The sequence below is a fragment of the Arachis ipaensis genome, chromosome B3, assembly GCF_059453495.1.
Source record: "Arachis ipaensis isolate K30076 ecotype BB chromosome B3, ASM5945349v1, whole genome shotgun sequence".
NCBI classification, from domain to species: Eukaryota; Viridiplantae; Streptophyta; class Magnoliopsida; order Fabales; family Fabaceae; genus Arachis; species Arachis ipaensis.
Window position 1 is genome coordinate 8971624 of NC_142438.1, and position 26519 is coordinate 8998142.

At 37.6% G+C, this 26519-nt stretch overlaps 1 protein-coding gene across 1 annotated transcript; it reads left to right on the top strand.

The window, feature by feature from the left end:
- LOC107632254 (disease resistance protein RUN1) lies at window positions 1-26442 on the top strand. Its single transcript, XM_016335956.3, has 5 exons — window positions 1-561; window positions 23410-24508; window positions 24589-24870; window positions 24961-25698; window positions 25773-26442. Exons 1-5 carry the CDS (start codon window positions 56-58, stop codon window positions 26340-26342), a joined length of 3195 nt encoding a protein of 1064 aa, XP_016191442.1. The 5' UTR covers window positions 1-55; the 3' UTR covers window positions 26343-26442.
- Window positions 26443-26519: the final 77 nt, after the last annotated feature.

Sequence of the window (26519 nt, forward strand, 5' to 3'; positions counted from 1 at the left end):
ATTTTCGTAAGAACTAATCCTTATTATTGTTGCATAATCAAAGTGTACACATACAATGGATTGCATGAGAATCCAAAGCACCTTGTCTCACAGCCACAGTAAGAATTGGAAATATGATGTGTTTGTGAGTTTCAGAGGCGATACTCGCTTCAACTTCACCGATCATCTTTGTGCTGCTCTCCGCAGACACGGCATACTTGCCTTTAGGGATGATACTAGGCTCGAGAAAGGAGGACCTATATCAGCAGGTCTTCTGCAAGCTATTGAAGGATCACAGGTTCTGATTGTTGTCTTCTCTATGAACTATGCTTCTTCCAAATGGTGCTTGCAAGAACTCGCAAAGATAGCTGATTGCATAAACATACCGGGACACCGTGTTCTGCCTGTTTTCTGTGATGTGAGTCCATCTGAGGTGAGAAAGCAAAGTGGAAATTACGAAAAAGCCTTTGTGGAACACGAAGAAAGATTCAAAAAAGATGCAGAGATGATGGAGCAAGTGCGAAGATGGAGGGCAGCTCTAACACAAGTAGCCAGTCTCTCTGGCTGGGATCTCAAGGATAAGTAAGTTACCAGTTATCTGTTTTGCTATTTATTCTTTTGAAATAATTTGCTCAACACTCTTAACATTAACTAACACGTTTCAAAGATTTCATTGATCTGTTTATTAAACCGAGCGAACGAGAGGAAGCATAAAATTTATACTTTCAACACAGAGAATATCAAATATTTTATTAAAAGATATGATATAATAAAATTATAAAATTAGATAATATCTTAATCAAATCTTTAACGAAATATATAATGGTATTTGTAATATTTTACCCAAAACTAGGTCCCAAAAATACACTCACAAAATATATCGATACTCAAAACCAAATGATAGAAATACTTGGTCCAAAATATGGCAGCTGTCTTCTTAAAAACAACCTCGTGCTATAAATTATTCATGATGAATAAAAGAATGGTGGAAAGAGCTTTTTGATCGACGTTTTTTCTACATCATGTCATTTTTTTTATAGAGTCCGGTTTCTTCTCTTTGATATCAAGCACAATACTAACGCACCTTGTATAAACAACTATCATACTGAGCTTTTCACATTTTAAAGTTGATGCGATCATCAAATCGTTAAATCTCAATTCTCGAATTTTATAAATGACATCTTTAAAATAAGTTTGACATATAATTTCACTTAGAGCTCTAATAGCTCAAATGACATAAACTCCCCATACTCAATTAAGAGCTTAGAAAACGAAGTGTGCAAGCAAAGTATATATAATAACCAGAATGAATAAATAAATAAATAAAACGGTGGATCCATTTCTACCATAGTTATAATATATAAATATCTTTCATCAAATAATTTACTTTTATTTAATTTATTTTAATTTTAATTATAAATTTACTCATTCTTAAATTAATTATATTTTTATTTAACAATAATTATAAACTTATTTTTTTAAAATTATATAATATCTATTAATATTATTTTTTAATGAATACTTGTAGTATATAATAGTATAATAAATATAAATTAATTAATAAATTATTAAAATTTAAAATAATAGTTATTTTAATATAAAAATAAAATAAAAATATTTATGATAGAGTAAAATTAACAAAATACTTATTATTCCTGTTCCATATTATTTTAGAATAGCAAAATATTAATAAAAATATGTATTTTAAATTTTAATTTTAAATTTTTTATTATTTTTTATTTTTTATTTATATAAGACTGAGTCAATCAATTCAACCCGTGACTTACCAATTAAACCAATAACCTAATAATCCAATAACATAATCAGTTTGATCACCGATTCGATTCTGAATTTTTGATAACTATGATTTCTACCTATTTTTCTTCTTTCTCTAATTCTATCCACACACCCACATTCCTCACTCACTCTCACAATCTGAAATGATGAAGAAAAGAAAAGATCAGGAAAATAGAGCGAGAGGATGAAGGAAGAAAAGAAGAGAGGAAGGAGAGAAAGGAAAGTTGTAGCTATTGTCTTCGCGGCTGAAGGTGTGGAGGCCCGAAGAGAGAGAAAGAATGAAAGAGAACACAAGACGGAAAAGCGTGGAAGAAGGAAAGGAAATATAGAAGAGAAGTAGAAGATGACGGCACCGGAGGAAACAAGGGAAAGCCGTTGCCACCGTTGAGCTAGAGAGGAATAGAAAGAGACGAACGAGGAGAGAGGTGGGATGCGAGACTGAAAGAGAAGGAGATGTGATGAACAGAGGAAGGGAGAGGAGCTCGTTCCTGTCACCGTCATTACTGGCATTGCTGCTGCTAATGTCGTCGTTGCGGTTGCAGAGTTGGGGCTTCAAAGAGAGAGGAGTTCGCAAAGAGAGAAAAAACGCAAAGGAGGAGGACCATCCGCTGCGGCTACTGTTACCGTCGCCGTCGCCGTTCGAGTGAAACTTGGTTGCTACTGGAGCTGAACCGTTCCTTTCACAAACCTAAACTATCACCAGTTCCACCTTGTTGCTGCCCCAATCCAAATTTTGCGCTCAATCGTTTCATTCTACTTCAATCCTCCTCACTTTGGATTTTGGCACTCCGAGTTCAGTATCTTCGATTCCTTGGAACCAAATAATGAGTAGACTTTATATTTATAATTATTTGATTGTGCATCTATAATTATTTTGACATATATCTATTATGATCTTTAGATTATACTCACTATATTTGCCTTGAACGATTTTAAATTGATTAGAATAATTGATTTATTAGAATCGAATAATTCCTTTTTGTGAAGTTTATACTTTAGGAACTATACATGATACCAAACTTATTAAAACCGGACCAAATTAGTCGGTTCGACCGAAAATTTGGTAAACCGAATCTTAAACTAGTCCGATCTGCTGATTGAACCGAACAAAGTAGAGAACCGGTATGAACCGGTCAAATGCAGAGTAAACCGGTGAAAATCGGTCAAACTCAATAAGACCGGTCCGACCGAACTGCTGGAAGTTAAAATTTTTCAAAACGGGTGGGGCGGGTTTCGAACCCTATCCTCAATGAAAAAAGTGACAGTCACAACCACCAGGCTGTCTGTCACAACCCACAATGAGCCATGACTGGCGCTCAGGGAAATAGTCCCTAGCAAGCCTAATAGATTCAAATTTAAGATAAATAAAAGGTTACAAATATTTTTGATAAATTTATAGTTTCTAGAATGAATAATTACATATTTTTAACAAAAATAAAATAAATAAATAAATAAATATAGATGGATCCTACTTGTGACATATGGAGCAGATGACATCTAAGAACTCAACAAAGAATAGATACAAATTGCAGATCATTACTCTTGAATAGAAAGGCTCACATAATCTATTTATTCCTAAAAAATATTTTTAGAAAAATGGAGTGAGTTTTGCAACCCAGTGACTAGACAGTACATCTATAATTCACATGAGACCATATAAATACTATTATAAAAATAATTTTAGTTAGAAAATAATAATTTATATGAATGAGTGAATCAATAAGAGAGTTCTCATACAGAAATCAAATCAAATAGTCCACACTATGGCAGCTCCACCTCTAAGGGTAGCAATTTCCTCTCGTGTGTCCGTACGGAATAACAGATCCAACGTGTAGCCTACACGTTAAGCTAGCAACGCCTCTACTAGCTGAGGTATGAGCCAGATGCATCTAGGTTAACGTCATAACCGCCGTTAACTACGGTTTTCTAATACGAACCTCCCAAACCAATTCAAAACATATAATTTCAAATATAACAAATTCTTCAGTCTTCAAACATATAATATATCAAATCAAATCAAATAATACTTTTTCATCCAATTCTTTTTCAATCATATTTTTCCAATCTTAAGGCATTTCAAACATATTTCACAATTTCAAAATAAGCGAGTAGCAACAAATACTTCAATGCTTCAAAAGAATCATATTTGAATAAAATTAAATATTTTAAAATAATATAAAGCTTCATCAAACATGCATATAGCCTCATAAAAATATATAGTCTTGTTCATACCCTGTCCCAACGCTAAGGCCCAGGATCCAAGTAAAAAGGCCCAACCCAAAAGAGTTGAGCCTCACACTACGCAAACTAGATGCCACGAAGTCGGCTATCTTCACGACTTTCTCTAAAGAAGTCGGTACGAGGATCAGCTGGCAGATAAACCCTCCCTCAAGAGGATAACTGCCTCGAGAATCTCTCTAACCACTTCCAAGAGCCATATCTCAACCCCCCTAAGATAAAGGGACGGTTATTCCCCTTAAAAGGTGGAACTACCCCAACGGTGGTTATTGGTCCATCCCTATAAATACACTGACACTTCTCAGGTATCTCAGAAGCCAATACTCTCTAGACCTGTTTTGCTCCCTTTGCTGACTTTGGCATCGGAGTGTCTTTGCAGGTACCACCCCCACTCGTTCATACTCACAAGTCGGACGGAGGCCCCCAAGGTGCAGACCCGCTCGAAGGCTTCCTTCCTCAGACGGTTGGGCCAACCTAGCGAGTCCAGCCCAACAATCTCCGGTTACCCATCGTAACATTGGCGCCGTTGCCGGGGACCCGAGAGATCAACCAATGATGGCGGACAGATCCCCTGAGGAGGGTCATGTGGAGACAGATTCCGAACAAGAGAATCTGGACACCGGAAATAATGACGTGGACCTAACCCTCCACCAGGGAACCAACGATCAACACAGAGAAGGTACCTCCGGAGTCAAAAATCCGAAGGTAAATTCCTCAGAAGGGCGCGAATCGGAGAAGGACGGGCAGTCCCACGCAACTGAACTTATGGGATTAGTCCATGTCCACCAAAGCCGCCTGGAACAATTGGAACAAGAACGGGAGCGACAAAGGGAGACTGAAAAGAACCTAAAAGAGGAGATGGAACGGCGAAAAGAGTTAGAAAGAAAACTCTTGAAGTTAGAATCCTCCCTCAAAGGTCGGAACCCCCGTGATGATTGAGAGGAGTCGCCCCTAGGAGGGGAGGACCCCTTCAGCGAGGATATAATGAGGGCAAAAGTTCCGAGGAACTTCAAAAGCCCCGATATGGACCTCTATGACGGAACCACAGATCCGAAGCACCACCTAAGCAATTTCAAAAGTCGGATGTATCTGGCTGATGCCTCTGACGCTACGCGATGCAAAGCTTTCCCGACTACCCTGTCGAAAGCAGCAATGAAGTGGTTCGACAGCCTCCCCCCGAGGTCGGTCACCAGTTTTGAAGACCTCTCAAGGAAGTTCTTGATGAGATTCTCCATCCAGAAGGACAAAGTAAAACATGTGCCAAGCCTCCTGGGAATAAAGCAGGAGGTCGGAGAATCCTTACGAGCCTATATGGAAAGGTTCAACAAAGCATGTTTGGAAATCCAAGACCTGCCCACCGAGGCAGTCATAATGGGGTTAGTCAATGGGCTTAGAGAAGGTCCCTTCTCACAGTCCATATCTAAAAGACACCCCACCTCCTTAAGTGATGTACAGGAAAGAGCTGAAAAGTACATCAACATGGAGGAAAATGCTAGACTGAGAGATTCGAGTTGGCGACCTGGGCATCTCCCCTCAACAAAAGAGAGGGAGAGGGAGCCCAAGAAGAAGGAAGAACTCAGTCTCGATAGACCAAGGAAATATCACTTTTATACTCCTCTAAAGGTTTCCATAGTGGATGTATACAGAGAAATTTGCAATACTGAAAGGCTGCCACCTCCCAGGCCCATTAAAAATAAAAAAGGGGGGAGTCGCAGTGACTACTGTGAGTACCATAAAATATATGGTCACTCGACAAACGACTGTTACGACCTTAAAAATGTGATAGAAAAACTGGCTAGAGAAGGCCGGCTCGACAGATATCTCATAGAAAGGTCGGATGGTCATGCGAAGAGAAAGCGAGACGATATGGATAGAAGAGACCCACCACCACAGACTCCGGAGAGACATATCCATATGATCTCAGGAGGATTCACGGGAGGGGGACTCACCAAGTCCTCTCGCAAAAGACATCTCAAGCGAGTCTACCAGGTCGGAGGAGAGTCATCCGACCTCCCCACTATTTCATTCACAAGAGAAGATGGGCAAGGAATAATCCCTGGGCATGATGACCCAATAGTAATTACTATGATCTTGGCCAATGCCCATCTCCACATAACCCTATTAGATCAAGGGAGCTCAGCGGACATCCTTTTCAAGCCCGCTTTTGACAAACTAGGGTTGGATGAGAAAGAATTAAGAGTCTACCCCGACACCTTGTATGGACTGGGTGACACACCAATAAGACCACTAGGATTTCTACCCCTACACACTACCTTTGGAAAAGGGGAAAAATCCAAAACTCTGAGTATAGACTTCATAGTCATCGACGTAGGGTCAGCATATAATGCTTTGATCGGCAGAGCTACCCTTAATCGACTCGGAACGGTGGTGTCAACTCCGCACCTTTGCATGAAATTCCCGACCCTAGCAGGAATAGCAACGGTGAGGGGAGATCAAAAGTTGGCAAGAAAGTGCTACAATAAAAGCCTCAACTTGAGGGGAAAAGGCAAAGAAGTCCACACCATAGAGCTCGGCGGTGTAAGGGCCCGAGAAGAGCTGCGACCACAGCCGGGAGTAAAAACTGAGGAAATACAGGTCGGCAAAGAGGAAGGAAAAAATACCAACATAGGAGCCAACCTAGGGAAAACCCTAAGGCAAGGGTTGATTAAGCTTCTAAGAGACAATTCTGACCTCTTTGCCTGGAAAGCCTCCGACATGCCCTGGATAGACCCCGAACTTATGTCCCACAAGCTCTCGGTATACCCAGGGTCCCGACCTGTACAGCAGAGAAGACGCAAGCTCGGTCCGGAACGAGCCTTAGTTGTAGAAGAGCAAGTGCAGGCACTCCTAGAAGCCAGCTTCATCAGATAAGTCAGATATCCAACATGGCTAGCAAATGTGGTTCTAGTCAAGAAGCAAAACGGCAAATGGAGAATGTGTGTCGACTACACCGACTTAAATAAGGCATGTCCCAAGGACCCTTATCCACTCCCGAGTATTGATACCCTTGTAGACTCTAGCTCAGGGTATCAATACTTGTCGTTCATGGATGCCTACTCGGGATATAACCAAATCCCGATGTATGAGCCAGACCAGGAAAAACATCATTCATCACGCCCAGAGCAAATTTTTGCTATGTGGTCATGCCATTTGGATTAAAAAATGCGGGAGCCACATACCAAAGGCTGATGAACAAAGTGTTTGCTCTCCACCTTGGGAGCTCAATGGAAGTCTATGTAGACGACATGCTGGTGAAAACCAAGAAAGAGGCCGACCTCTTAACAGACCTCTCACAAGTATTTGACACCATAAGGTCACACGGGATGAGGTTAAATCCCGCAAAGTGTACCTTCGCGGTGGAAGCTGGAAAATTTCTAGGGTTTATGCTAACTCAAAGGGGGATCGAAGCAAATCTCGATAAGTGTAGAGCTATCCTAGAAATGAAAAGCCCGACTTGCTTAAGAGAGGTCCAACAGCTAAACGGCCGACTTGCTGCCCTCTCCAGATTCTTGGCAGGATCAGCACTAAAATCCCTCCCACTGTTCTCCTTATTGAGAAAGGGATGTCAGTTCGGGTGGACTCCTGAATGCGAAGAGGTGTTCCAGGAGTTCAAAAGATTCTTGAGTCAACCTCCGATTCTGACCCGACCTGTAGTTGGAGAAGACCTCGTCCTATACTTATCTGTAGCAGACAAGGCTGTCGCGTCAGTCCTGATAAGAGAAGACGAGGTCGGTCAGCATCCGGTGTATTTCATCAGTAAAGTTCTACAAGGCCCCGAGCTAAGGTACCACAAGCTAGAGAAGTTTGCCTACTCCTTAGTGATAGCCTCACGAAGGCTACAACCTTACTTTCAAGCTCATACAATAAGAGTCCGCACGAACCAACCCATGAAGCAGATCCTCCAAAAGACGGACGTTGCAGGGAGAATGGTTCAATGGGCAATAGAGCTCTCCGAGTTCGACTTGAGATATAAAACTCGGACGGCAATTAAAGCCCAATGCCTTACCGACTTCGTAGCAGAATACGCAGGAGATCAAGAGAAAAAGCCAACTACATGGGAATACTACGTAGATGGATCCTCAAATAAGACATGGAGCGGTGCAGGCATAATATTAGTGGACGAAAGGGGAACCCAAATAGAGGTTTCCCTCAAATTTGAATTCCCAGCCTCAAATAATCAGGCAGAGTATGAAGCCCTAGTTGCCGGGTTGAAGCTGGCAGAAGAAGTCGGTGCTACAAAAGTGATGGTATATAGCGACTCCCAAGTGGTGACCTCCCAGATAAGTGGAGAGTATCAGGCAAAAGACCCAAATATGAAGAGGTACTTGGAAAAAACTCTGGAGCATCTTGGGCGCTTTGCAGAAACCGAGATCAAACATATAACTCGGGATCTAAATAGCAGAGCAGACGCCCTATCCAAGTTAGCAAGTACCAAGCCAGGAGGGAATAACAGAAGCCTAATCCAGGAAACTCTCCAGGAACCCTCTGTGGTAAAAACGGAGGAAAAGCAAGTGGTCCTTGAGGTAACCGGACTAAACCTCAGATGGATGAACCCCTTGGTCAAATACATGAAATTCGACATCCTCCCCTAGGAGGAAAAAGAGGCTAAGAAAATCCGAAGGGAAGCACAACACTACACTCTGGTGAAAAATATTCTCTATAGAAGAGGGATATCAACACCATTGTTAAAGTGCGTACCGACCTCGAGAACCACCGAGGTATTAGAGGAGGTCCACAGTGGGATCTGCGGAAATCATCTCGGAGCCAGGTCGCTCGCCAGGAAAGTAATCCGAGCTGGATTCTATTGGCCGACCTTGCAGAGAGATGCCAGGGAATTTGTGAAAAAATGTCAAATGCATGCAAATTTCCACGTGGCTCCCCCTGAGGAACTAATCAGTATAACTTCCCCATGGCCCTTTGCAAAATGGGGGATGGACCTGTTAGGCCCTTTCTCCCAGGCCCCGGGATAAGTCAAATACTTGATTGTGGGAATAGACTACTTCACAAAATGGATAGAAGCAGAACCACTAGCATCCATCACAGCCCAGAGAAGTCGAAGGTTCCTCTACAGAAATATTATCACAAGGTATGGGATACCATGTTCCGTCACTACAGATAATAGAACCCAGTTCACCGACTCTACCTTCAGAAGCCTGGTGGCCAGTATGAAGATTAAACACCAGTTCACCTCGGTGGAGCATCCGCAAGCAAATGGACAAGCCAAGACAGCCAACAAAGTCATACTGGCAGGGCTAAAGAAAAGGCTACAAGATGCAAAAGGAGCCTAGGCTGAGGAGCTCCCACAAGTGTTATGGGCTTACAGGACAACGCCCCAATCCGCCACTGGAGAAACGCCCTTCCGATTAGTCTATGGCGTAGAAGCCATGATACCAATAGAAATCAGCAAACAAAGTCCAAGGGTGATTCTCCATGATGAGATCGGAAACATACAGGGGCACAAAGAGGAGCTCGATTCGCTCCCCGAAGTCTGAGAAGAAGCCCAGATAAGAGAAGCAGCGCTGAAGCAAAGAATGACTACAAGATACAACAAAAAAGTCATTCGAAGAACCTTCACCCCAAATGACTTGGTCTTGATCAGAAACGACATTGGAGTTAACAAATCAGGGGAAGGAAAACTCGCTGCTAATTGGAAGGGACCATACAAAGTCAATGAGGTCTTAGGAAAAGGTTATTATAAAGTGACCGACTTGAATGGCACCGAATTACCAAGGTCGTGGCATGCTTGTAATATGAAAAGGTACTACAGTTAAAAGCGAACTCTACTCCCTGATGTACTCTTTTCCTAACTTCATGATTTTTTCCCGAAAGTAAAAAGGTTTTTTCTGGAGAAGGGTTTTTAACGAGGCATCATAGTAGAGGCTAAGGAAAAATAGGCTGTCAAAAACCCTTAGTAGCAATAAGGTACCTCCCCAATAAATAAAGATCTTTTTTCATTTTACAAATATCTCTTATAAATTCCTTCTAGTTTTTTCTTTCTACGAAACGCGCCGACTTAAGCTCGACAAAGCGTGAAAATCCCATGAACCGACCTAGATGGTTGTCAGGATAAAACGACGAGGTACAAGTCGATGTAAAGAGGTTATAAAAGTCGATCGTAATAAACTCAGAAATTATCTGACTTACAAGTCGGAAAAACCGAGAAACAAGGAAACGCATTGCAAAAATAACCTAAATCATAAGAGTTCAATAAATCAAAAATTGAGTATAAGGAATACCAAAAAGAGATCAGGAAACCTATTGAAAGCACCAAGGCAAAAGGCTGTCCCGAGTTGTTAAGGAAAACTTAACTTAAAGAAAGGGACAGTCAGCCAAGGAAAATGTTTTTCAAAACAAAGATAAAAAAGGTTTTTTCGAAACCTAAAACAGAAAAGCATGCACACAAAAAAGGTAACTAAAAACCCTTATACCAAAAAGGTTATTTTCTTTTTGGTATTAAACCCTTATCCAAAAAAGGGTACTTATAAATATTTTGTCTACGACCTTAAAGGGGCCAGAGAAATGTTAAGTTATCATCACCACCAACAAACAATAAAGAGTTAAAAAAAAGGGGGGACCCACAGGCCGGGTCTCCATATAGCCAACAAAGTTATTTTTTCAGAGGAGTAGATGGATCGCCACCAGAACCAGGAAGAATAGTCGGAGCAGCGTTAGGACCAGGGAGAGAAGTATCCATAGGAGTCGGAGAGGAGGACCCTTGAGGCTTCGAGAAACTCGGAGCATCCTTCGAACGAGGAGGGGACTCAATGATTCTTTGCCCCCGAGTCTTCAAATCTGACTCGGTGACAACCTGGGGAACTGGGGGATCAACTATGGCCCCATCAATTACAACCTTGTCGGGATCTAAAGGAGAAAGATCCAAGTCAGGGGCAATGACCACGACTTGCTCCTTAAAAACCCTCCAGGCCTCCTCAGATCCCTCAGCAATAGAGTCCTCCAACTCGGTGTAAGCTGTCCGAGCACTCAGCAAATCTTTTTTAACGACCACAAGGTCCTCGAACAAGCTCTGGTAACTCTCCTGTGCTGTCTTCCTCAGGCCCACCTCCATATTACACTGAGCCTGCAGCTTGCTCTCCTTCTCCCGAAGGCTGTCTCTCTCCTCCCTTAAATTGATAATTTCCTTCTTCAACTCCCTCTCATGCTCCTGATACATGAGAAGCCTTCCCTCTAGCTCTTCAACCTTTGAGGTTGAACCCAAAGAGCTAAGAGGGGTCTTCTCGAAAATATCTAAGAGCTTGGCACAGACCCCCGCCGCCCTGATACTCTCCTCAGCCAGAGAGGTAAGGTGGTTCCGGACAGAAATATCATCCATACCTACACGAGTATGGGGGTAGATGTATTTTCGGATGAATGCAGGGGCATCCATTTTTACCTCACCCTCCAAAGAAGAGTCAGGCTCCAAAGCCTTGCGCTTCTTCCTCTCTGGCTCAGGAGAAGGTCGGGGAGAAGGGGGCGGCTGAGAAGAGGCTGAAGAAGAAATCACAATGGGTTCAGAAGGAGTCCCCAAATTTCGGGGAGGAGGAGGGGGAGAGATAACTGCCCTGGCACCACCAGTCCTGGCCCGGGACCTCGCCCTAGCCTCCTGGACCCTCTGGTAAGACTCATTCGAATTCCTCCTCGCCATCTCTGTAAAAACAAGTAATAGCCAAAAGGTTAGACAAGTCGGAAAAAGATAGTCAGACAAGTCGGAAATCCAATAAAACAAATAAAAGCTACCTAATTGTGTCTGAACAAAGGTCGGAGACCCTTGGAGAAATTTTTTAGTATCCATATATGGGGCCCTCCCCCATACTTCTCGGAGGAACCCCACAATGGCAGCCTCCACCTCATCCAGGTCATCCAGATCATATTTCTCACAGGGGGAGGCCTCCAACCAATACAGAGGGAAGCGAGGGGAAGAATTCTCATCCAGGAAAAAGGGGTGGTGACCCTCTACAGCTTGCACTTTGAAAAAATAATTTTTGAAGTCATGAAAAGATTCATCAAAAAGGGTGAAAACCCTCCGACCTTGTATAGCCCGGAAGGACACCCATTGTTGTTTATTATTTTGCCCACTAAAGGGCTTGGTCATATGGAAAAGATAGAAGAAAATCTTCAAGGAAGTCAGAAACTCCAGGGCTTGGCTGATAAACTGGTAAATTTTCAAAAAACCCCAAGAGTTGGGGTGAAGCTGAGTAGGAGCAACTCGGCAGTGACGCAACACAGACATTTCGAAGTCAGAAAATGGAAGAAAAATACCCAAACGGGTAATCATGCTCTCGTACATAAAAAAGAAAGGAGGGGCCGCCTCAGTGACCCTCCCGAAGCACACCCGGTCCTCCGGACCTGGGACCACTAACTCATACTTCGGCTCATCCTCCTCAGAAGTACAAAGCCTGTGATGAGTGCGAAGGTGGGTGATAAATTCGACGTCAACCAAAGGTTCCTCTCCTAAAACCGTGACATCGACCCATTGAGCAAGAATTTCTACGGAGACCATTTTTTTTCCTAAAAAGGTGAGAAAAACCTACAAAGGAAAAAGGAAAAGAAAAAAAAATATGGTCTCTAAGGGGAATACGGAGTCAGAACCTACGAACCAAATTCTCTCTAAGAAATAAAAACATGCAAACAAGAAACATTTTTCGTGGAGAAGAGAAGAAAAGGACTAACCTTTGTCTGTGAGTGAGAGAAAGGAAGATGAAAGCCTTCGAACGGAGGTTACACCACGAACAAATGAAGAAGAAGAGGAAATTCAAAAAATCATAGAAACGAAATAACGAAAGAGAGGGAAAGTATTTATAAATGAACTAGGGGCACAATGGTAAAAATAGAGCAGTCATTAATAAAAATGCACCGTTACCAAGGCCATCAATCCCTACGCAAATCCCTAACAGACGCGACGTCTAATTAGACGTAACTGTAAGAACCAAAAGGTCACAAACAGACACGTCGGTTCCAGACCATCACGTCGGTCCCCCAACAAGTCGGCTACGACCCCGAGTAGAATACTCGAACCCAAATCTTGAAGAGAAATTGTGCTCGAGTAGGGGCACTGTTCATACCCTGGCCCAACGCTAAGGCCCAGGATCCAAGTAAAAAGGCCCAACCCAAAAGAGTTGAGCCTCACACTACGCAAACCAGATGCCATGAAGTCGTCTATCTTCACGACTTGCTCTAAAGAAGTCGGTACGAGGATCAGCTGGCAGATAAACCCTCCCTCAAGAGGATAACTGCCCCGAGAATCTCTCTAACCACTTCCAAGAGCCATATCTCAACCCCCTAAGATAAAGGGACGGTTATTCCCCTTAAAAGGTGGAACTACCCCAACGGTGGTTATTGGTTCATCCCTATAAATACACTGACACTTCTCAGGTATCTCAGAAGCCAATACTCTCTAGACCTATTTTGCTCCCTTTGCTGACTTTGGCATCAGAGTGTCTTTGCAGGTACCACCCCCACTTGTTCATACTCACAAGTCGGACGGAGGCCCCCAAGGTGCAGACCCGCTCGAAGGCTTCCTTCCTCAGACGGTTGGGCCAACCCAGCGAGTCCAGCCCAACAATCTCCGGTTACCCATCGTAACAAGTCTCATATGCATATTAAGATGAACTTAACAAAGATAAATATTTAGTTCTAATAAATCGATTATTCAATCTAATTTAAAATCCTTTGATTGTAATATGTAAGTGTAATTATAAGTTCAAAGCAACGTATATCAAAATAAAATAATTAGAGATGCAAAGCCAACCAACTATAAATGTAAAGCCTACTCACAAATTGGTCCCAAGGGACCGAAGATACTAAACCCGGAGTTTTAAGATAAAAGGTGAAGAAGATTGAAGTAGAATGGAATGAAAGAGCACGAAATTTGAACCGGGGCAGTAGAAAGTTGCGGCTGCAACAACATAAGCTTCATTCCTACCAATATACACACAAATCAATGGAGCAATGACAACATCATCATTGGCAGCCCTAGTAGCAACAACATGGGACAACCATAGTAAAAAGGGCAGCGAATCCAACAAGAGCAAAAGCAAAAAGAGAATCAAGATAGGATAGAGTCAATAATAGAGCTTTACGGCAAGACAAGATAGAACAAGATTAGTCTTACCAAAGAAAACAAGGGGATGGAGCATGAGCAGCTCCAGTGATCCTCTCCAGCATCGACGGTAAAGGACATAGCAGAACAGCGGTGGCGGCAGTTCCTCTCTAGCAGTGACTCCCGCAGCAGCACCACAAGCTTTGACGAACAGCGGAGAGGCAGGGCTCAGTCCCTAGCGAAGCAGAGCAAGGGCAGAATGCGAAGCAGGCAGGCAGGGGATCTAGCAGCCTCAATAGCGAGCTCCATCGGTGGCAGTTGCTCGGCGGTGACATTAGTACAACTCCATTCTTCTCTGTCGCAGTGTTTCGTTCTCTCTCTCTTGTGCGCGGGTTCCTCTTCTGTTTATCTCTCTCCTCTGTGACAACGACACGATGGCGATGGCAATGGTGGCAGCAGGACCAAACCTTGTCATGCGGTCTCTCTCTTCCCTCCCCTCTCCTCTTCTTCCCATCTTCTTCCGTTTCCCCCTCTTCCTCTGTTTCTTTTTCTCTCCTTTCTTTCTTTCCTTGTGGTTTCAGATCAAGAGAGAGTGTGAGTGAGAAGTGTTAGTGCGTATGTATGAGAAGTGAGAGTGAGTGGGATTTAAAATTAGGATTAGGTAAAAAAAAAGAAGTAAGGAAATTTTAGGGATTTTAATAAAATTAGATAGTAGAGTAGTAATTAAAAATTAAATGTATTTCATTAAAACTATTATAAAAATATTGTTTATTTATCAACTTGCTAATTAGTTTCTAATAAGTACTTTAATATTAAATTAGAGATAGTTCAATTAAATTCTTTTTTTTTAAGTTCATAAGATTAAACCATTAAATTCCAAATCTCAATTATTCAAAATAAATAATCAATTTTTTTATTTTTAAATTATTACAACTTTTAAATATTAAATAAGAAATTATCTAATAATTATGAATATTATATATAAGGGTCCTAATAAATTTTTAAATTCAAAATATCATAAAATTTAATTTAATTACTATTAATAAAAATATTTCCGAAAAATAAAATCCTAAACAAAGATAATGAATCATAAATAAATCATTATTTAGTTTGCAAAAATTCGGGTTACATTCTACCCTCCTTACAAAAAATTTTGTCTTCGAAAATTTACATAATTTGCAAAATGTTACGGAATTTTTTTTTTTTGGCCATATAATAAACATGAGAAAGAAGTATAAGCTAGTGCCAGTGTTATAAAATAGGTTTGTGTTAAAAAGTTAACATTCACACACATTCTTGTTCTCTTGATAAGACAAACACATATAGCACTCTTCAACTTGTACCATATTTCCTTAACTTTCTCCTCAGATCACTCCTACTTCATAATCTCTTTATTCTATTGCACATATGTCATATATCCATGGTAGCAACCTGTCTCACATCAAAACTTGGAATTTCAACTTTTCAAATTTCAGCATAACTTATCTTCACAACTCCTTGTAACGTTGCACACTTACAAGTTTCACCTTTTGCATCCACAATTCGTGTTCTATAGAACTAACGTATCACTGGCTATATCTAGGAATCGCACATGACATCGAAACAAGTTCGAATTTACTCAATGGGATACAAAACTTAGGAAGAGAAGAACAAACATCACGGACGGTATTCGCAGGAATTCAAAAGGGTGTTTAGGATCACAATTAAGCAATAATGTATAGAAACAACAAAGTCTTCTAGAAAGAAATCTGAATCAAGAAACTTTGATAAGAACAATAAAAGGAAAGATAGAGTATTAAGTCGAAAAAGTTCAAACTGAATAAAAGAAGTACAAAGCTCACAAGAATTGATCACTAAAGTCAATGGCCATATTCACAAAGATTTAAAAGAATATTAGGAACACAATCAAATAGGACATTCATTAATAATTGATAAAACTAAGAGAGTCATTTCACGTGCTCAAAGAAAAAATATGAGACGAACATTTCAAAAGAATGAAAAATGCATAAATTCTATCACGTCAAACGGAATTAAGTTAAAACAAAGGATACAAGATTCATAAATTGGTTCTTAATAGCAGTTAGGGGCAAGGGTTTTTGCTAAAGATCTCTGGAGGATACCTAGGTGCACAATTAAACAAGGATATGCATAAACAAATGAAATGTGGTTGAAAAAGAATCAAGTTGTGTTCAAAGAAAAAAAAATTGAGGTGAAAGTCTCCTATAAAGTTAATAAAAGAATAGGTGGTGTTAATCATTGGAATTTAACTTCGAACAAAGATTTTTCTTTAATATTTCTACCTAAAAGCATTGTACAGCTTCTTTGAGTTAATGAATTGAACCACAAATAAGTAGTTGTAAGTGAATTGTATTCGAGTATAAAATGAGTTATATTTTGATGCGTTAAAGTTGAAGAAGGCTGCTGATGGTCAGAATAGAGAATGTGATGCAGCGAATATAGAGGGAGCAGAAATACCATTACATTCAGAAGCAATAATAATCAGCAATCTCATATCACATAACAATAGCAAACTAAAGATCAGTAATCTGCCTATATAAAAGTAGAGTTGAGCAATTCTCATAGTTCTCTCTTTCTTCGCTCTCATAGTTCTCTCTTTCTTCTCAATGTACTAATTATTTCAAATTCTTTCATTTACTATTTCCTACTTGAAGGGAAGAAGGGTGCAAAAATCATGAAGTTTCCTTTCTCAATTAATAACCTTACCAAATAATAAGGATATAACATTCTTTCAAGTATGCGAATCTTTTCTTATAAATCTTTTCTCAATAACATTACCAAATAATTTTTCCTTTGTTTAATGAAAATCAAGTATGAAATTTGGGATTGAATCAGATGCGACAACTACAAACCAAGGTTCAAAAGCAAAAATGACAGATCAGTAATTGAATTCATCGAAATACTAAATTCCATAACAATAGCAAATCAAGGGCCAAACTGATTCATTCATACTCCTCATTATGTATTATGTTTATGTTGATTGTATTGTCCAGACATATTCCTTCAAATATTGACAATCCTGAATTCTCATAAATGTCCAAATTCAGTACAACAGTTAATCAAAGGAATGCAAGAAATTAAAGGGAAATAACATGTAACAATGAAGCAAATGCTTTTACTCAGCACTTTGAAATGTTTTATGTCCAAGATCCAAAAAGGAATAAAAGATAAATCAAGAACTACAAACAATTACATGCAAGGTAGTGAAAGAACTATTACATTGTGTTTAATGAAGATGGATTAGTGAACCTAAATGGCAAGCAAAAATAAAAATAAAAATAAAGCAAACTAAGGCCTATCTTGTTATCTCCTTTCATTTATCTTTAATTAACTTCAAATGACAAGGAAATTAAGGCTCCATAATGTTAATTAGTTCACCTTTACATAAAGTAACAAGGTTTAATCATACATAGGCAAATCAAGACTCTATAAATTAAGCTTAATCACACACTGTATTTTCACCTCATAAAGAGGAAAAACACCTGAACTAATATAAAAAGATAGAAATATGAAAATTGAACTAATCTATATTCTAAACAGAACAAGTAATCAATATTCAATAATCAATTATTCAAAAATCAAGATGTCAAGAGAAGTACACAAACTAGAAGAGAGACATTACATAGCTACAGCGATGGTGGAGAGAGAAGACGTAGCAGCACGATTAGATCGAGATATGTATAAGATGTAGGAGATGAAGCAAAAGAATCAAATCACATTTCGAGAAGAAATAAAACAAGGAGCTCCCAATATGAAGATAAAAGATAGAATGATACGTCAAATCATGCGGCATGATCAAAGCGCATACTTCAACACAAACTAACCTAAGAAGAACACCTAGCATTCCCAAACTTAACGATTAAAGGAGGAGTTTAGAAGAACTATTCCTCGCATGTTATAATTTTCTAACCCTGTATGCATCATGCCCAACAACCATACCACAAAATGTGACAACGCTAGATATTTTAACTCACGATACATGATTTATAATAATCAGTTGAAAGTAACAAGGGAAAAACTCTTGTAAAAAAAATTGTTTAACTTTAAGGAATTAGATAGTAATTCACAGCAAACACAACTCGAATCTTCCAAGTAATTCCTAAAATACTGACGTTAGAAATCATAGAGAACAACATGAAGATGAAGAAGATTAAAGCATACATTCGCCAAAAATCGGGGAGGATTAAACTAGCTACGAGAGAAATCGCGAACCAGAACCCAAACTGAAACCATTACAAAAACACGTTCAACAAAATCTACCAAAGGATAAGTTAAGATTGGGTACAAGAAAAAGGACAGGAGTAGTAAGAAGCGGAAAATGACGCATGATCACAATAATCAGAAGAGACAATGACACAGAGAACAAAGATGACATTCTTATAGGCCTTTGATAGTGTCACAATTTGTACAAATAGGCGCCATTACAAAAACACGTTCAAAAAAATCTACCAAAGGATAAGTTAAGATTGGGTACAAGAAAAAGGACAGGAGTACTAAGAAGCGGCAAAGGACGCATGATCACAATAATCAGAAGAGACAATGACACAGAGAACAAAGATGACATTCCTATAGGCCTTTGATAGTGCCACAATTTATACAAATAGGCGCGCTTCTATTTATACAATTGTGATCCTACCACAAGACACTTGCTCCATATTACACAGATTAAACCTAAGCTCTGATACCACTTTGTCACAACCCACAATGAGCCATGACTGGCGCTTAGAGAAATAGTCCCTAGCAAGCCTAATAGATTCAAATATAAGATAAATAAAAGGTTACAAATATTTTTGATAAATTTATAGTTTCTAGAATAAATAATTACATATTTTTAACAAAAATAAAGTAAATAAATAAATAAATATAGATGGATCCTGCTTGTGACATATGGAGCAGATGACGTCTAAGAACTCAACAAAGAATAGATACCCATTGCAGATCATTACTCTTGAATAGAAAGGCTCACATAATCAAATATTTATTCCTGAAAAATATTTTTAGAAAAACGGAGTGAGTTTTGAAACCCAGTGACTAGACAGTACATCTATAATTCACATGAAACTATATAAACACTATTATAAAAATAATTTTAGTTAGAAAATAATAATTTATATGAATGAGTGAATCAATAAGAGAGTTCTCATACAGAAATCAAATCAAATAGTCCACACTCGGGGGGCTCCACCTCTAAGGGTAGCACTTTCCTCTCGTGTGTCCGTACGGAATAATAGATCCAACGTGTGGCCTGTACGTTAGGCTAGCAACGCTCCTGCTAGTTGAGGTCTGAGTCAGATGCATCTAGGTTAACGTCATAACTGCCGTTAACTACGATTTTCTAATACGAACCTCCTAAACTAATTCAAAACATATAATTTCAAATATAACAAATTCTTCAGTCTTCAAACATATAATATATCAAATCAAATCAAATAATACTTTTTTATCCAAATCTTTTTCAATCATATTTTCTCAATCTTAAGGCATTTCAAACATATTTCACAATTTCAAAATAAGCGAATAGTAAAAAATACTTCAATCCTTCAAAAAAATCATATTCGAATAAAATCAAATATTTTAAAATAATATAAAGCTTCATCAAACATGCATATAGCCTCATAAAAAAATATAGTCTCATGTGCATATTAAGATGAACTTAACAAAGATAAATATTTAGTTCTAATAAATCGATTATTCAATCTAATTTAAAATCTTTTGATAATAATATGTAAGTGTAATTATAAGTTCAAAGCAACGTATATCAAAATAAAATAATTATAGATGCAAAGCTAACCAATTATAAATGTAAATCCTACTCATAAATTGGTCCCAAGGGACCAAAGAAACCAAACTCAGAGTTTCAAGATAAAAGGTGAAGAAGGTTAAAGTACAATGGAATGAAAGAACACGAAATTTGAATCGGAGCAGCAGAAAGTTGCGGCTGCAATAACATAAGCTTCATTCCTACCAATATACACACAAATCAATGGAGCAATGTCAGCATCATCACTGGCAGCCCTAGTAGCAACAACATGGGACAACCACAGTAAAAATGGCAGTGAATCCAACAAGAGCAAAGGCATAAAGCGAATCAAGATAGGACAGAATCAATAATAGAGCTTTACGGCAAGAAAAGACAGAATAAGATTAGTCTTACCAAAGGAAACAAGGGGATGGAGCATGAGCAGCTCCGGTGATCCTCTCCAGCGTTGACGGTAAAGGACACAGTAGAACAGCGGTGGCGGCTGTTCCTCTCCTCTAGCAGTGACTCCCGCAGCAACACCACAAGCTTTGACGAACAGCGGAGAGGCAGGGCTCAGCCCCCAGCGAAGCAGAGCAAGGGCAGAACGCGAAGCAGGCAAGTAGGGGATCTAGCAGCCTCAATGGCGAGCTCCGACGGTGGCAGTTGCTCGGCGGTGACAGCAATACAGCTCCATTCTTCTTTGTGGTAGTGTCTCGTCTCTCTCTCTCTCTCTCTCTCTCTCTCTCTTACGCGGGCTCCTCTTCTATCTATCTCTCTCCTCTGTGATAACGACATGACGGCGATGGCAATGACGGCAGCAGGACCAAACCTCTTTGTCGTGCGGTCTCTCTCTTTCCTCCCCTCTCCTCTTCTTCCCATCTTCTTCCGTTTTCCCCTCTTCCTCTGTTTCTTTTTCTCTCCTTTCTTTCTTTCCTTGTGGTTTCAGATCAAGAGAGAGTGTGAGTGAGAAGTGTTAGCGCGTATGTGTGAGAAGTGAGAGTGAGTGGGTATTTAAATTTGGTAAAAAAAAAGAAGTAAAGAAATTTTAGAGATTTTAATAAAATTAGATAGTAGAGTAGTAATTAAAAATTAAATGTATTTCAATAAAATTATTATAAAAATATTATTTATATATCAATTTGCTAATTAGTTTTTAATAAGTACTTTAACATTAAATTAGAGATAATTCAATTAAATTCTTCTTTTTTAAGTTCATAAGATTAAACCATTAAATTATAAATCTCAATTATTCAAAATAAATAATTAAATTTTTATTATTTTTAAATTATTAAAACTTTAAAATATTAAATAAGAAAATATCCAATAATTATGAATATTATATATAAGGGTCCTAATAAATTTTTAAATTTAAAGTATCATAAAATTTAATTTAATTACTATTAATAAAAATATTTTCAAAAAATAAAATTCTAAACAAAGTTAATGAATCATAAATAAATCATTATTTAGTTCGCAAAAATTCGGATGTTACACTGTTATACTTCTAGTTAATATATTTATAAATTATAATATATATATATATATATATATATATATATATTTTATCAAATAATTTATTTTTATTTAATTTATTTTAATTTTAATTATAAGCTCACTTATTTTTTAATTTTTTATATTTTTATTTAATAATAATTATAAATTTATTTTTTTTATAATTATATAATATTTATTAATATTATTTTTTGATAAATATTTGTAGTATATAATAGTATAATAGATATAAATTAATTAATAAATTATTAAAATTTGAAAATAATTTTTATTTTAATATAAAATAAAATAAAATATTTATGATAGAGTAAAATTAACAAAATACTTATTATTTCTGTTCTATATTATTTTAAAATAGCTAGATATTCTTAAAATGTTAGTAAAAATATGTATTTTAAAATTTTCACTATTTTTTATTTTTTAGTTAATAAGACCGGGTTAAGCGGTTCAACCAGTGACCTACCGGTTGAACCAATGACCCAATAATCCAGTAGCCTGATCGGTTCGGTTCTAACAACTATGCATGATACAATATATATTTTTTATGAAGTTTTACATTATTCCAAAATGTTTGATTTTACTTGAATATCTGTTTTTGAAGCATTGAAGTATTTGTATGTACTCACTTTAAAATTGTGAAATATGCTTACAATTTTTTTGATTGAAAAAATATGATTGGAAAAGATTCCTGATGAAAAAGGATTATCTGATTTGATTTGATACCTTATATATTTGAAAGATCAAAGATTTGTTGTATTTGAAATTATATGGTTTGAATTGGTTTGGGAGACTTGTATTAGAAAACCGTAGTTAATGACGGTTTTGACGTTAACTTAGATGCATCTAACTCAAACTCCAGCTAGTAGAGATGTTGCTAGCCTAACGCGTAGGTCACACATTAAATCTGTTATTCTGTTAGGACACACAAGAGGAAAGAGCTACCCTTAGAGGTGGAGCCGCCCAAGTGTAAACTTTTGATTTGATATTTCAATAAAAAAATATAATATAACAAAGTTACAAAATTGAATAAGTATTCTACTTTAACAAAATCTCTAACGAAATATAAAGTAAGTGATAATTTTTTCTATTTTATGCAAAACCAAAATCCCAAATACACCCACAATAGCTATTATTACTAAATTAAATGGTGTAAACACTCAATTCAAATATAACCAAGATAAAAAAAAAATACAAGATAGATCTTCTCTAATAAAAAAACGACTAATTACTTGATATATATAAAACAAATTTGGAGCCATACCACTCAATAAAATTTTATAATTTTCTCTTTAACACCTGTTGCATTACTTAACTTGTGGAATGCAAAATTAAGTTAACTCAACCACCTATTTATACTAATTTATAAACAATTAAATTACACTACAATTTTTTTTTTACCAAAGATATGAGACTCGAACCCGCAACCTCTTAATTGAGTATGGGGAGATTATGCCATTTGAGCTATAACTCATTCATCGGCTCTAATTTGGAAAGATATGTGACTCGAACCCGCGATCTCTTAATTGAGTATGGGGAGTCTATGCCATTTGAGCTATAACTCATTGGCTAATTTGGAAAGATAGGAGACTCGAACCCGCAACCTCTTAATTGAGTATGGGGAGTCTATGCCATTTGAACTATTACTCATTGGCATAAATTGTATGATATTATCAACTTGTATAATTCATAAATTGTAAGTTAATAACACTCAAGCCAATGAGTTATAGCTCAAATGGCATAGTATCCACATACTGAATTAAGAGATTGGGGTCGAATCTCCTATCTTTGATAAAAAAAAAAAAAAAAAGTTAATAACACTCAAACCAAAATCTTCTACTAAGTAATTTTCTTTTAATATTATCTTTCAATATAGTCAAACTTGATAACTAATGCTACTTTTACTAATATCTATATTTTTCAAGTTACATTATTTAAACAAATAAAAAATGATTTTTATTTCTTCACATACACAATTATGGTTGATACTTGATAGATTATCTATTACAATATCTTATATATGTAGGTTTTCTTCTGCTGTCTTGTGTGAAGATTTTTGTTTCTCTCTTCTTTTTTTTCTTGTTCTTTCTAGGTCACATTCTGCTGAAATTGAAAAAATTGTCAAAACAGTGACCAAGATATTGGGTCCCAGATCATCATCAAGTCTATCTAATGATATAGTTGGGATGGAGTTCCCTCTACAAAAACTAGGAAAGCTTCTAGTTTTGGACTCAGATGATGATGTTCGAGTTGTAGGGATTTGTGGAATGGGTGGTATAGGAAAAACAACTCTTGCTAGCAGATTATATGAAAAAATCTCTTATCAGTATGATGTTTCATGCTTTATGGATGATGTAAGTAAAACATATAGAGATTGTGGTTCACTTGGTATGAAAAAGCAGCTTCTTTGTCCAGCTTTCATGGAAGAAGATTCTCTAATATGCAATATTTTAATGGCAGATAATTTGATTGAAAATATGTTACACGATAGAAAGGTTCTGATAGTTTTGGATAATGTTGATCAGAGAATTCAGTTGGAGAAGTTGGCTTTAAAACGGGAATGGTTAGGTAGAGGGAGTAGAATAATCATAGTTTCTAGAGATGAGCATATATTGACAGAGTATGGAGCGGATGAAGTTTTCAAAGTTCCGCTCTTAAATGATGAGAATGCTCTCCAATTGTTTTGCAGAAAAGCTTTCAAATGTAATCATGTTGCAAAAGATTATGAAGGCCTCACAGATTCTGCATTAGCATATGCTAATGGACTTCCTTTAGCAATTAAAGTATTGGGCTCATTTTTGTTTGGGCGAGATGTCTCTGAATGGAGTAGTGCATTGGTTAGACTAAAAGAAACTCCAACAAAAGATATTATGGATGTGCTTCGAATCAGTTTTGATGGACTTGAGGATCCGGAAAAAGAAATATTTCTTGATATTGCCTGTTTTTTTCCCAATGACATTGAAAACTATGTAAAAGATATTTTACGTATTCGAGGATTCCATCCTGATAATGGTATAAAAGTTCTCATTGAAAAATCACTCATAACCCGTGATCGGTGGAAGATCACTATGCACGATTTGTTGAGAGACTTGGGAAGAAGTATTGTTCGAGAAAAATCACCCAAAAAACCGAGAAAGTGGAGCAGGTTATGGAATCATAAGGATCTAAGCAATGTCTTGCGAGAAAACAAGGTAAAAATAGTTATTTAAAATATTGTTCTTAGCTAACATTTTTTAAAAATCTGATATTCTAAAAAGGTGTGATGTTTCAGCCAGCAGAGAATGTTGAAGCCATAGTTTTGCCAACAAATGATGAAATAAGAGAAGAGTTGTCACTAAAAGCTTTATCAAAAATGAGTCGCCTAAAGTTACTCAAACTTGGCCAAGTGAAAGTGAATTTCTCAGGCAAGCTGCATTTTCTTTCTAATGAGTTGGGATATCTTTCTTGGAAAGAATATCCTTTCACATGTTTGCCATCAAGATTTCAACCAACTCAACTCGTTAAATTAATCCTACGTTATAGTAACGTCAAAGAACTCTGGAAGGGAATAAAGGTATAGTAGATATCTTATCGATGTTGATTTTATATGAATGAAAACAATAGGACAATTTTTTCATTCTTTCTCTTTTCTTTTTTATTGCAGGATCTACATAAATTGACACATTTAGAGCTATGTTATTCCAAAAGTCTCGAAAAGATACCAAATTTATCTCAGGCTCCAAATCTTTCGCACATAAATCTTAAAGGATGTGTGAAACTTGTTCACCTTGATAAATCCATTGGTGCTCTAGAAAAGCTTAGTTTCTTGAATCTGGCAAACTGCAAAAGTCTTGTTAGTATTCCGAGCAATGTATTTGGTCTTAGATCTCTTTGTGATTTAAATTTATCTGGCTGTTCGAAATTAATTGGATATCGGTTGTTAGAGAAACCAAAAGAAAACGAGCAAAGTGTGGCATCCTCCATATGCAAAGCTCTTACAAGGCCTCTCAATTTTTCGTCTTCTAGAAGGCGTGCCGATTCAGTTGGTTTATTGGTGCCTTCTTTGTCTCATTTCCCTTTGGTAACTCTTGACATAAGTTTTTGTAATCTAGTTGAGATCCCGGATGCTATTGGACTGTTACATTGTTTAGAAGATTTAAACATAGGGGGAAACAATATTGTTACGCTACCTCATTCCATCAATGAACTTCCCAAGCTAAGGCAGTTGAACTTGCAGTACTGTAAGCAACTAAAGTGGTTGCCAAGTACCCTTTTGCCCATAGGAGAAGGTAGCCATGGAAGACTTTACTATGGAGGAATATTTGTGTTCAACTGCCCTAATTTGAGTGACACAGAAAGTTGTGGTGTCACAGTTATTTCATGGATGATAAAAATGATTCAGGTGCCAGCTTCATTTTCTCATCCTTTCTTTTCCCTTTTTATTTTCTCCCTGTATATCTAATTTGTATGGTGCAGGTGAACATGCAATCTTCTTCACCTAGATGCGTCATTCAAGTTGTTATTCCAGGAACTGAAATTCCAAGGTGGTTCAACAATCAGAATGAGGGTAGTTCAATGAAGCTGGATCCATCTCCTATTCTGAATGACAATAATTGGATTATTGGCATTGCATGTTGTGTGACATTTGTTGTACATGATACTCCAACTCAATTGCCTGAAGAACCGAAATATCCTGGTGATCTTGGATGCGGTTTTCGTCTTCGGTCTGGGGGAAGTTATTTTGCGGTTCCAATACGTCTTAAGAAAGATTTGATCACAACTGAATTAGATCATATGTTGCTAATATTTTTCTCCCGGGACAGGATCATTGATCATTATACAAGTCATTTAAAAGAGGGAAGATGTGATCTTGATGGTATTGAATTGGCCACCTTGAGTGAATATCCAAAAGAAATAATACAAGTGAAGAGTTGTGGTTACCGTTGGGTATGTAAGGAAGATCTGGAACAATTAAACTCAACAATGATGTATAGTGCCAATTCTTCAACTCAGAATAAGAAGGGCAAGTTTTTGGCAATTCAATGAAAATGTTGTATCTGTATTTTCTCTATACTTCTGCTTGTATCATATATTCGTATTAACCCCTTCCAAAAAGTCATTTTCTAAATATTGAACAACAATAAGAGTATATTGTAACAATGCAATTAATAAAAGAAAATATAGAAGTTGCTAAAGTGAAAGATGTAGTTGTAGTAAGTCTAC